General features: G+C 42.5%; 1 protein-coding gene across 4 annotated transcripts in view; it reads left to right on the top strand.

Moving 5' to 3' along the window:
- Window positions 1-12,784, top strand: part of SLC9A6 (solute carrier family 9 member A6) — a 52,481-nt gene that overhangs the window by 31,835 nt on the left and 7,862 nt on the right. For 3 of the 4 annotated variants that reach the window (XM_032841455.1, XM_032841454.1, XM_032841452.1), the window contains 4 exons: window positions 622-775; window positions 4,873-4,962; window positions 6,093-6,123; window positions 8,368-8,447. In XM_032841455.1, coding sequence (XP_032697346.1) covers window positions 622-775; window positions 4,873-4,962; window positions 6,093-6,123; window positions 8,368-8,447 — 355 coding nt within the window. The remainder of the gene's footprint in view (window positions 1-621; window positions 776-4,872; window positions 4,963-6,092; window positions 6,124-8,367; window positions 8,448-12,784) is intronic. The other variant, XM_032841453.1, reaches the window with a different exon arrangement.

Here is a 12,784-nt window from a genome sequence, read left to right as displayed (position 1 = left end):
TTCACGCAGAAACCTGTATGTGAGGGTTTATGGCAGTCGTAGTCATAATTGCCAAAACCTGGAAACAGCCCAGTGGGTGAACCAGTAGGCGAACCGTAGGATGTCCATGAGGCCGTGGGGGTGCTCCTTAGCACTGGAATGCCCAACTGGGGATACGTACGTGCCTGAGAGGCGTTGCGCTGCGTGAGAAAGAAGCCAGTCTCAAAGGGTTCCATTCTCAAAAAGACAAAAGTATAGTGGTGGAGAACAGCTCAGGGGTTTGGCAGGGTGACAGAGAGGTGGGACTAGAAAAATGTAGTACCAAGGAATTTGTACCAAGGATGTAGTACCAAGGACACATGCCTCTAGCCACTGTCCACACTCATGGGACTGTACACCCAAAAAGAGTGGATGTCACTTTGTGTAAATTTCAAAATAAAATTCAAAATACTGCTAAAGGGTCAGCGCATGTAGAGGATCCTCTACTCATTCTCTGTATCTGTATATATTTTTGTGCATTAGTATATATTACGTATTTGTTCACATGCTTCTGAGTTCTTAGAATGTGCCTTACTTCTCTGAGTTTCTGAAGCTCACATTAGTAGTGAGTTACTGAAGAAAGCCTCTTTCGTTCCCTTCCAGGCCTCCGTGGCGCGATGGCATTTGCCTTGGCCATTCGCGATACTGCCACTTACGCACGGCAAATGATGTTCAGCACCACACTTCTGATCGTGTTTTTTACCGTGTGGGTATTTGGCGGTGGCACCACTGCCATGCTTTCATGCTTGCATATAAGGTAGGTAGTGCCTGGGAAGCTCATTTTCATATTAAATTCTAATTTAGGGGTTTTTTTTCTTTCCATTATGAGAAAAGTTTAAGCTTTGACAAATGTATAATGTTTTATTCTTTCCTTTTAAAAATTATGTAACCTGTAGTACAGAGAAAATCGGAAATGTGCAAAAGAAAGTTAAAAACCGTTGTTTACACTTCAAGGGATGTCCGTCCAGATCTCTTGCTATGCGTTTACATGTATTTTTAACAGAAAGGGGCAAGGCTGCAGGTATTCTTGTAAAGCGATTAATAAATGTAATTATAGCGTGGGCATTTATGTTAGGAAGTATATTTACATCAGAACTTCATGGCTGCATACACCGTAATTTATGTAACCAAATCCCTGTCTTTGGGTTTTTGCATTATTTCTAGGATTTTTCTGTTGCCATTACCATTTGAGGATTTTGCTCTTCAGTGTTACCATTAACAGCATGAGCATACATAAATGTACACACCACTGTGCACTTGTTCAATTATTTCCTTAGGATCCATTCCTAGGAGTGGCGTTGCTTGGTCAGAGGATATGCCTATATTTAAGGCTTTTCATCCATATCACCTGATCAGATCGAAAATGTTTCTTCTCATCTGCAGCATATGAGACAGTCCAGTTTATTCCAATCCTAATCAGATAACTAGACGCTATCCTTCTCTCTCAACTTTATGATCAGCACTGTCTCTAACCTGACAGTCCAAGGCCAAGATTGCAAGGTCTTAGTGTTAAATTCATACTAGTTAATGTATTCAGTTGGAAAGCTCCCTGTCTCTCGGGAGTACTGCATTGTTTCCATGGATACAGCAGCCTGTGTTGCTAAAGCTTTTGTAGATTTTAGTTCTGTGTTTGGCTGAAACTTCATAGACCTTCTGCTGAGCCTCTAGAATGTGTAGGGTTCATTACAGAAAACAGTATTTCATGTTTTATAGAATCTGTTCTCTACTTTTTCCATTCTATTATGCCTTTCCCTTAAACATTCTAGAGACCAGCCGGCCCTAAATCACACTTTGAATGTTATTATTGTCTTTATTTCTTTTACTTTTCAAACTACTTTCTTACCATTTCTGTGCTATTATTGTATATAATTGCAAATAATGTTCTTCTAATCCAGATCATTACTTCAGGGAGGACCTGGCATTTGTTGAGCACCTACTATGTGCTGGGCATTGGGCTAAGTACATTTCATGTATTCATCTAATCACAATAGCTCCATTTTACAAGTGAGGAAATAGTGGCTGTAAAAGTTTCTAAGTTGTTCAAGGTCATACAGAGAAGTCGCAGACAGAGGAGCCTCGGGTCTCACTTCATTTCTTGTAGACCGTGCTGCATCAAGAAATGAAAGTGTTCACTTCTGGAAGGATTAAACTCCTTTGTTGCCTTAAGAGCTTGTAAATGAAGATTCGTCCTTATTCTACTGAGAAGAACAAAAGTCCATATAAGATAATTTATGAAAAGTAATGCTCTTCGGTAGAGTCTCAGCATTTCCTCAGACTCAGTTGTCTTTCCTAACCACTCTCCACACAAAATACCCATGCATGCCTACCACCGCCCCCTGAAAAAAACCCCACCTAGAGTTGAATCCTCTTCACCAGATTTGCAGGCCCTTCGGCACCATCTTGCCTGTCCTGGAGCATAGTTTGGCACTTAACTTACATGCATTGCCTTACAATCTTAGGTTGGTTCTTACTCTGCTTGGTTGGGGGTTTTTTGGCCTCTTTGTGAGCAGGGGCTTGATTTTAAGTTTCCTTTCCCTCCCCCCAGATTTGTCTAGTACAATTTTGAAGCTGCTGAGAAGTCCTTAAAGTTTAAGATTCATGCAGACCGAGTTTTGACTTCGAGTTCTTGCTCCTTCATTCTCCAATTCTGTGGTCTTGGGCAAGTTCTTAACTCTTCTTATGCCTCAGGTTCCTCATTTGTAACATGTGGGTGGTAGTACCTGCCTCCTTGAGGGTTGCTGTAAGGATTCAGTGAGCATTATAATGTCTGTAGAGCTCTTGGTACAGCATTTCCAATGTGCCTTTTATTCATTGATTTAATTAATACCAACTGATCGCCAGCCACATGCCAAGCACTATTTTAGGCCCTGACTTAGTGGTTCTCAGTGGAGGGCTGCAATTTGGCAATGTCTGGAGACATTTTTGATTGTCACAAAGAGACAGGGCTGCTCCTGGCATCTGGTTGGCAGAGGCCAAGGATGCCTTTAAACATCCTATAGGGCACAGAGCAGCACCCCTGCAGCAAAGAATTGTCTGGACCAAAATATCAGTAATGCGAAGCGTAAAAGACCCTGCTCTGGAGGGATACAGTGGTAGGAGTAATATAGAAAAGACTACACTTTAGTAAGAGAACACAGACAAGAAGCCAGCAAACAAATGTATGGAGAAAACAGTTTAGTGCTGTGATGACAAACACAGTCCTGTGAGAGCGACTGGGGATAGAGTGACTTTTATATGCAGAGGTCAGGTAAGGTCTCTCTGAGGTTCCACTGGAGCTCAGTCTAACTGAATGACGAGATTATGAGTTAAACAGTGAGCAGGAAGAAGAATGGTCCAGACAGTAGGGAAACGAAGTGCAAAGGCCCTGAGGCAAGAGCAAACTGCCTGTTTAGTAAACTGAGAAAAAAAAAAAAAAGCCCACATAGCTGGAATATAGTGATTGAAGGGTAGGCAGGAGCTGAGATGGGCAAGATCCTACAGAGCAAGGGTTGGCAAATGTGTCCTGTAAAGGGCCAGATAGTAAATATTCTAGGCTTTGCTGGCCGTATGGTCTCTGTCTCAACTACTCAACTCTAGCGTGAAAGCAGCCATAGACAGTGAGTAAATCCGTTGGATTGGCTGTGTTCCAGCAAAACAGGAGGCATACCGGATGGGGCCTGTGGGCCGTAGTTTGGGGAGCTCTGCTATCTGGCCTTGTAGGATGTGGGGAGTTTGGATTCTAAAATCCAATTGGAAATCTTTTAGGATTTTAAAGCAAGGGAGTGACATGATCTCTTGGACCATATGAAAGGATTGCTCCAGCTGTTGTGCAGACAAAGGCTTCTCAGTGAGCTAGAGCCAGCCAGCCAGCTCTTCCTGCGTCCTTTCACGTAGCTTGTGACAGTCACACTTGGCTCCCTGGCATTTCCCGCACAGACTTGGCACTTCTCGGTCTCCGAGCCTTTGCTCATACTGTTTCCTCTGCCTGGACTTCTCCTTCACCCCCCCCCCCCCCCCGCCCAGGAAATAGCACAGCTCAGATGCCTCCTCCCTTTGCCCTGTTCTCTCGGACCCCCTCTTCCCTTTGCTTAACATGGGCATGGCTGTTACAGCACTTCTGTCGGCCAGTCTTGTAATGGCCGAAGAGCGACTGTCCAGTGGGGGTGAGATGAGGCATCAGATGTTTTAAAACTCTCTAGCTACATTTCTCATTTAATCCTTGCATCAACTCTGTGTGGTGGATATGGTCCCCATTTTCCAGGTATAAAATTGGGGCTCATCAGGCTGCATAGCCAAGTTCACCCAGCTAGAAAGGAGCTGAGGCCAGACTGGAGCCCAGCCTTCCCCAGTGGCAAAGCCCCTGGGGATTGCGCTCTAGTTGTGTCTGTGCCCCCCACTAGTCTGTGAGCTCCTTGAGGGCAGGCGCTGTGTCTCATTCATGTCTATGCCCTGTGCCTAGCACAGTGCCTGGCAGATAATAATTGCTCTATAAATGTTTATTACACTGAACTGGCTTCCAGTAACGTTCCATCTGAGTATTACAAATGTGCTATCGCCAAGACCACTAGATGTCACTTTAGATGCACAAATGTGTCTGGAGTTTAATATGGCTAAGAAGGTATTAAACAGCTTCTTGGCCATTTAACAAAGACAAGATGAGCCTTTTGAATTATGAATCTGGTCATGGCCATCTGTTTTCAAGCACTTGACCATGATTCACTTGCCTTCCAGATGAGGTCTTGCATCATTTTCCTCTCTTTGGTGTATTCATATTCTGGGATGCTACTGCTACAGCTACTCACACTGCTATTTTTTTTGTGTTGTCTGTAGTAGTGACCTTAATCGATAAACATTTGAGCACCTATTGTGTATCAGGTACTGTGCTAGACTCTGGGGCTACAGAGATGAATTGAGACATGGCCTTTACCCTCAAGGAGCTCACAGTCTATTTGGGGAGACTGACAGGTAAATAATTATACTCTACTGTGCTAAGTATTATTATGGAGGAATCTAGAAAGTGCTGTAGAAGGACAGAGGAAAGAATGGTTCCAGCTGCAGGGGTCTCAGAATGGTTCTTTTGGAGCTTACCAAGAGTAGGAAACACATGAGGGACAGTGCATTTCAGGTAGAGGGCAAAGGTACAGAGGCTTGGGAGAGTATGGGTCTGGGGACAGGTATAGGTGGGGATGGCTAATAGAGGGTATATAGAAGAGAATGAGGGAAAATGAGGGTGGAAAGCTAGGTTGGAGTGGCAGGGGTCACTAGTCTTAGAGTCCTCGGTGCCACCCAAAGGGCTTTAGGCTTGGCCCTCTGGGTTATAAGCCACCCTCAAAGTCTTTTGCCAAGGGAATGACCCAGTGAGTTCTGTACTTTAGACAGCTAACTCGAGGGGGTATCCTGGCAGCCAGACAACCTTACAGCCAATTGCGACAGACCTCATGAGTCACAGGCCTGAGCTTGAGCTGTTGGAATGGAAAGGAGAGAAGATGTGAGAAACAGGGTAGAGAAAGAACAGACAGAGTTGGTGGGAGCTGCCGTTGCGAGAGAGGAGTCCAAGAGAGCTTCCTAATGAAGCTGTTCCCTGGGATACGGAAAGCAGGAATTTTAAGCAGATGAAAGATAATTATGAAGAAGCCAGGCTAATATCTGTCCATTAGCCTGTGAAAACAACTGTAACTGGGCCCTCTCTTCAGTCATCATAACAGAATGTTGCCATGAGAGCTGAGAGGTCCGCAAACACGCAGCTCCCTCCTGGAACTGCGCCATGCCGGCCTTGTGTTTGGAACTACCCAGTGGTTCCTATCCAGCCTCCAGTGCCCTGGCATTCAGTGAAGAGAATGTTATTTTTCTGAAACTGGTAAGTGGGATTGCAGGAAGAGAATCATTAGTAGACCCTGCCTGCCTCGGGATCCAAGCTGTTGCTAAGGAAAGTGGCAGGAGCCAAAAATCTACATCAACAACCAGAGAGAAGGAAGAAAAGATTCACCATTCCATAGCTTGCGTGTTGGGGAAAGTAGCGGCCTGACACGGCGCACAGGGGACTAGATCTCGTTTTGGCCTCAGGATCTCATTTGCCTTTTGTGTTTCTCCTTTAGGGTTGGTGTTGATTCCGACCAAGAGCACTTGGTAAATATGCGTTTATGTTGTCTCTAGCGTTCCTGTTGAATGTGCAGCCGCTCGGAAAGGAAAGGGCCTACCGTACACTTCATGCCACTGTTATTTAGACTCTGTCCTGTTTGCACCGGTTTTTAACTGACATCATTCCTGGCTTTTCTCACTGCTTGATAGGGACAAAACCAAATTTTAGACAACATATGGTTATCGGGGGTGACAGGTCTCCTGTCTGTGGGCCGGCCTGGGTTTGGCCATGGAGCGAAACAGTCCCTTAAGCACTCCTAGTTTTCAAGTGGCGGCTCTGGCACATGGAGCCTTTTTCCACTCTGGTTTGCGCATGAAGGCTTGTCTCTGATGTCAGCTCCACTCCAGCTGCTCTTCCTGTGTAACTCTCAAATTGGATGACCAGCAGCTGTCCTTGAGAACCACCTAGAAGCTTTGCGGTCTTTAGCCAGTCTTCCCTGGCTGGTCCGGAGAATGTACTTTCTTGCCCCCTGCCTCTACCTTGGCCAGGTCTCCTTGCTTAATTTTAGGTGTCCTTTTTTCACTTGTTCCTCTGAACCTGACCCTGGTAGGTGCCTTCTCTAGACTTGCCACCCATTTCTGGTGTTTTCCATCTGCTTTTTCATGGTTTCTGAGCACCACTGAATACGTGACTCCATCCTAGACATTAGATGGTAAATCACAGAAATAATGTTTTGAAAGATGGAAAGTCTCTCTTCCAAAACACATTATTTTTCTTGTCTGAAACAAGCGGTGGTCTATTTGTCTTCTGGGTGTGGTTCAAAAAAAAATTCTCAGATTCATTTCCTAAATGCTAATTTTGTTAGCTGTTGAGTGACGAGTGTGTATGTAATACAGTAAGTACTTGCCTCTTTTGTGGTCCAAACCAGGCTAGTTTAGTTTCATGGGCTTGAAATACTTGCGCAAACCAGGCTGAACAAATCCCCATGATGCCGAGCTGCTGGGGTAGTTTCTAAGGTAGTAGTTCCTCAGGCCTCCACCCCCGTGTCCCAACAAGAATCAAATATCATACGATTCACCAGACCAGCGCTTGGTCATGGTCCACGTAAGTCTCCCCCTGCTATGTCTCCTCACAGAGGAGAGATGGGAAAAAGAAAACCAGGTAGGTGAGTACCACCTGTGAGATACAGAAAAAAAAAAAACATTTTTCCTTGCCCTCAAAACCCTGTGGGTATCTTGCTTTGTTGCATCATGTAGTCAGTATTCCGAGTGTCCACCGGGAAGCAGAGAGGAATGTGTTAGGAAGCACGGAGTATGTGGGGGTTAGGGGTATAGGTGTTTATGTAGTGAGGGGATCATGAGATTTATAGACCCATTGCTCTTCAAAACACAGAGACATACAAACCTTTGTGTACCAGTGTGAATGGAAGTGCAGGTGTTTTTCAGCTCCTGTAAACCCATGCAGTGTTCTCAAACATTCTTACTTTGTGTATGTTTGGATACATGTTGAGAGATTTACTTATTTATTTTGAAGATCAGGAAAGACAGGAAGGAACCAAAACCCAGAATCTAAACTCTGTGTCCTTCAGAAAGCCTGGGACCATGGAACATCCATGCTAGAAAGGGCCTTTGAGATTCTGCACCCCTCACGCTGTGGACACAAAGAAATCCAGGCTCAGGGAGGGGAAGGGACATGTCCAACTAGTTCATGTCAGAGCTGACATGAACCAGATCACCTAACTGCCCCACTGCTGACTGTACCGCATTACAAATAAGGGCCCAGTTTGGTTTTGGAAGCTATTTTAGAAGAGGCCTGCTTGCTTTGTTAGTTTTTCCTTCTAGCCAGTCAGGCTTACCATGGAATTTTTCTGCTTGCTTTCATTTTGCTAGTGTTCTAAGAACATAGCATCTTTGCAGAAGCCCGTTACTTTTGGGACCCATAACAACTCCCAAAGATAGGGATGTCGATGTGATGTTTTCTGTTAAGATGCAATTCACATTGTGGGTGTAAGTCTTGCAGATTTAAGGGTGAATTATCACACATTGATTTTTTAAATGACAGTCGACTCATAAATCAGCAGGCAGCCTGAGTAATAGAGGTATTCAGAAAAACATTTCAGTTCCGTATTCCAAAGCTGCAGTATACAAGCTATTAAATGTCTAATGCTACCTGTGATAGAGGGTATCTTGTGTGAAGTAGGCTATATTTCCAAGTCTAAAAAGAAATCATTCTAAATAAATGTGTTTTTTTATCTTGGTATATGGATTGATTTCTATATTATCTGTTTGCAGGGTATCCCTGAAAATGAGAGAAGAACCACCAAAGCCGAGAGTGCCTGGCTTTTCCGGATATGGTACAACTTTGACCATAAGTATCCTTAACTGAGGGGGGAAATGGTAGTGTGAACATGGCCAGTTACAACTTAACGGGATGGCTGTTTTGACTATTCCCTTCCTGAAGTGGAATACAAAACCTGCCTTTGGTCTTCCTTTTCCCCTTCAGTGTGGTGGGTGGAGAAGGTTATGAGGGACAATCCCCACAAATGAATCCCTCTGAAAACCCATGACACCAGCGAGGAGCGGTTAGTGCAGAAGGTAGCTATGTGATGGGCCTCAGGAGCCCTTATGGGAGACTTTATGGAGCAGTTGCTGTCTTTTACCTAATTTAGTGAATCTTGCAAAAGGTTATTTGCCAGTCCTTGTCAGTGCGCTAGGGTCAAAGCGGAAAGGCTGCCTCAGGGAAAAGAGTGCAGATGAGATGAAAACAGAGTCATATTAGATACCGCAGTAGCCAGTGGTGGGTCTGCTTTCCCTGACCTTGTCAGGAGACTGGAAGATTCGCCTATCCACTCAAGGTGCCAGTGTTTCATTGTTTACCAAATCTCTGTCTTCTATTATAACTGTCTTCCTCATAGCACTGCTTTGGGTTGTGTTATGTTCTATAACCTGTTTAAATCATGCCTTTCAGAAAATACTTTATCCCTTACTATTTATTAAAATCAATTTCTTAGGGGCACCTGGGTGGCTCAGTGGGTTAAGCGTCTGCCTTCAGCTCAGGTCATGGTGCCAGGGTCCTGGGATTGAGTCTGCCATTGAGCTCCCTGCTCAGCATGAAGCCTGCTTCCCCCTTTCCCTCTGTCCTTGCTTGTACATGAGCATGCTGTCTCGTGTAGTCTCTCTCTCTGTGTCAAATACATAAAATCTTTTTTAAAAAATCAATTTCTTATTTGAAAATTGAACTGGGAAAAGGGAGCATGCAGTTCTTTTAGGCTGAGGCTTATTAGTAAATGAATCAAAACCCGGTCTCTGTTCCACCAAAGCCAGTTTGGGACAACCACGTAAAAAATGTTTCCCTCGCTTTCGACTTGCTGATGAAAGCTTTGTGTATTTAAGAAAAATGCACTTGGCACTTATCATTAGAAGCTACTACTTACTATATTCCATTTGCTAGATTTTTACAATCACTTTTTGCAAGTACTCAAAATGAAATTACTCTATGGAAATAAGAACACAAGCATATCTGTGGTATTAAGCCTCCTAGTAGGGAGAGAGATTCTGCCTCTTTAAAATTGTTTAATGATTATGTCATTACTTCTGGCTCCATTATCAGCATTTTGGGTATAAGCCACTCCCATATCTCTTGGGGCTTTTTCTTCCCTCTGATTTAACAAAAATTGTTTAATGTTTCCTGCATAAAATGTTTTGCACATTTTCTGCATAATACATGTATGAAACAACTAAATAATCCCGATGTAGAGAAAGGGCAGAATAATAGCTCATTTTTCTGTATATTTTTATAGAAGTAAACACCAAGATTTGATGCAGTACTGCTAGACTAAGACACAGTAATTTTTTTTTTTTTTTTGAGAGAGAGAGAGCTAGGGTAGGGAGGGGGCGGGGGGCAGGAGGAGAGGGAGAGAGAGAATCTTAAGCAGCCTCCATGCCCAGCACAGAGCCTGACGTGGGGCTCAGTCTCACGACCTGAGATCATAACCTGAGCTAAAACCCAGAGTCAGGCGCTTAGCCAACTGAGCCACCCAGGTGCCCCAAAACCCAGTAATTTTAATACCTAGTGCCCTAGTAGAATTAATCATTCATCATTCTGGATCTCAGGTCCTTTGGGTAGCCAGATTGTTATAATTGAGATACAACTGAAATAATATACCCATATCTTAAGCTTGCGACCTGTGTATATTAGCTGTGTGCTTGCTACCCTTGTAAAGATACATAGAACATCTCCAGCATCCCCGAAGCTGCGCGTGTTCTCTTACAGTCACTAGTGCCTTCCCTGCCCCTCCTCCCCCCACAAAGGGCACCACCGTTCTGCTTGCTGGCAACATGGATTAGTTTTACCTGGTTTTGATCTCCATATAAATGGGATCATGTATTGCGTATTATTTTTTGTCTTACTTTTTTCACTTAGCAACATGTAATTTGTCCGTATCATTGCCGATACCAGTAATTCGTTCTTTTTCATTGCCGTGTGGTGCTCCACAGTGCAAATATATTACAGGTTTGTTGGTTTGTTTGTTTCCAACCATTCTACTGTTTGGTAGACATTTGGGTTGTTCCCAGCTTTTGGCTATTACGAACAAAGTTAAAAGTCCACATGTGCATCTCTTAGTGACCCTCGGCACTCATTCCTCTTGGGTATATACCTAGGGGAAAAACTTCGAGCAAGTGTATTGTTCGGCTTTCATAGATACTGCCAACCAGTTTTGCAGAGTGGTTGTAACCAACTTACATTCCTACCAGCAACTTCAGGGAGTCCCCCTTGTTCCGATCTCCACCAAAACTTGATATTTAATCAATCTTTTAAATTGTAGCCATTTCCATGGATACCTAGTGATACCAGATGTGGTGTAATTTGCATTTCTCTGATGGCCAGTGAGATCAAGCATTCCTTCATATGTTTATTGGCTATTTGGGCTTCATTTTTTATGAAGTGTGTTTAGTTCTGTTTAGTTCCTTTGCCCATTGTTTAATTGATTTGTCTTACCTTTTCCGTATTGACTTGTAGTTCTTTCTATGTTCCTGAATTGGGTTCTCTGTTGGTTGTATGTACTATGAATATCTTCCCCCAGTCTTTAGCTCACCTTTTCATTTTCTTAATCCTGTCTTGTAAGGAATAGAAATTCTTCATTTTAATGAGGTTTATCTTACTAGTCTTTTCTTTTGGTGCTTTTGTGTCTTGATAATGCTTTTATATTTCATATCCCAAGATCCTATGTTTTCTCCTAAAGTGTAATTGTTTTAGCTATCACACTGAAGTTTTTGACCCACCACAAAATAATTTTTGTGTATGGTGTGAGGTATGGGTCAACACCTACTTTTTTCCCATATGAGTATACAATTAACCCCGCACCATTTATTGAAAATGCCGTCCTTAACCCACTGAATTGGAATGGAGCCTTTGTTGTAAATCACTTGGCCATATGAGTGGAGGTCTGTTTCTGGACTTTCTTCTCTCTTTGTCTTTTTTTTTTTCTTCACATCAATACCACACTCTATTAATGATTGTACTTTGTAATAAATCCTGCTGTCCGATAGGGGAAGTTCTGTAGGTTTGTTATTTCTTAGTATTGCCTTAGCTATTCTAGGTTCATTGCATCTTCATCTAAATTTTGGAAACAGCTTGCCACTTTCCACACACACACACGCACACACACTCTCACTAACTCATCCATTCACCAAAAAATACCTGCTGGTAATTCTCTTGGGTTAAAGTATTAAATCAATAGATGAATTTGGAGAGAACTGACGTCTTAACAATATTGAGTCTCCCAATCTAATAACACAGTATATCCTTCCATTTCTTTAGATCTTTAATTTCTCTCATTAATGTTTTATAGTTTTCATTGACCAGTCTTGCATGTCTTTTATTGTATTTACTATCCCTAAGTATTTGATGCTATTGCAAAAGGTACTTATTTTCTACTTTTTTGCTCTTAATATATAGATCTATAATGGGGTTTTTATATATTGACCTTGTATCCAGCAGTCTTGTCACGTTCACTGATTATTAGCAAATAGTTTATAGATTCTTTTGTATTTACGGCTCATAAAATCAAGTAAAAAATAATGTGTCTTTTTTTCTTTTCTAACACCTTATTTTTTTTTTAATGTCTTATTACACTGGCTGGTCCTCTCCAGTACAATGTTGAGTATAAGTGATGATAGTGGACATTTTTGTCTTATCCTGACCTCAGAAGGAAAATTTTTAATATTTCATCATTTAGTATGATGTTAACTATAGGTTATTGAGATAGCTTTTGTCAGGTTAAGGATATCCTCTTCTATTTCTAGTCTCCTGAGAGATTTTAGCGTGAACAGGCATTGAATATTATCAGATGCTCTTTCTGCTTCAGTTGAGGTGATTGAGTATTTAATTTGTTCTCCTTTGATCTGTCATTGTGCTGTTTTCATTGACTGAATATTAAACCAGTCTTGCACGGTTAGAACAAATCCCACTCGGTTGTGATACACCATCCCTTCTGTGTGTCACTAGATTCAGTTTACTGATATTTTGTGTATGATTTTTGTGTCTGTTTTTGGGAGTAATACTGCTTTGTGGGTTTTTTTTGTCATTGTTGTAATGTCCTTGTCAAGTGACTACAGCAAGATAATGCTGGTTTGATGACATGAATGGGGAAGAATTTTTCTCTTTTTCTGTTTTCTGCAGGATTTGTATGTTTTCTTCCTTAAGTGC

The sequence above is a fragment of the Lontra canadensis genome, unplaced genomic scaffold (assembly GCF_010015895.1).
Source record: "Lontra canadensis isolate GAN:19392208 unplaced genomic scaffold, GSC_riverotter_1.0 scaffold123, whole genome shotgun sequence".
NCBI lineage: Eukaryota > Metazoa > Chordata > Mammalia > Carnivora > Mustelidae > Lontra > Lontra canadensis.
Note: the sequence above shows the minus strand (reverse complement) of the source record. Positions and strands in the feature narration are given on the sequence as shown.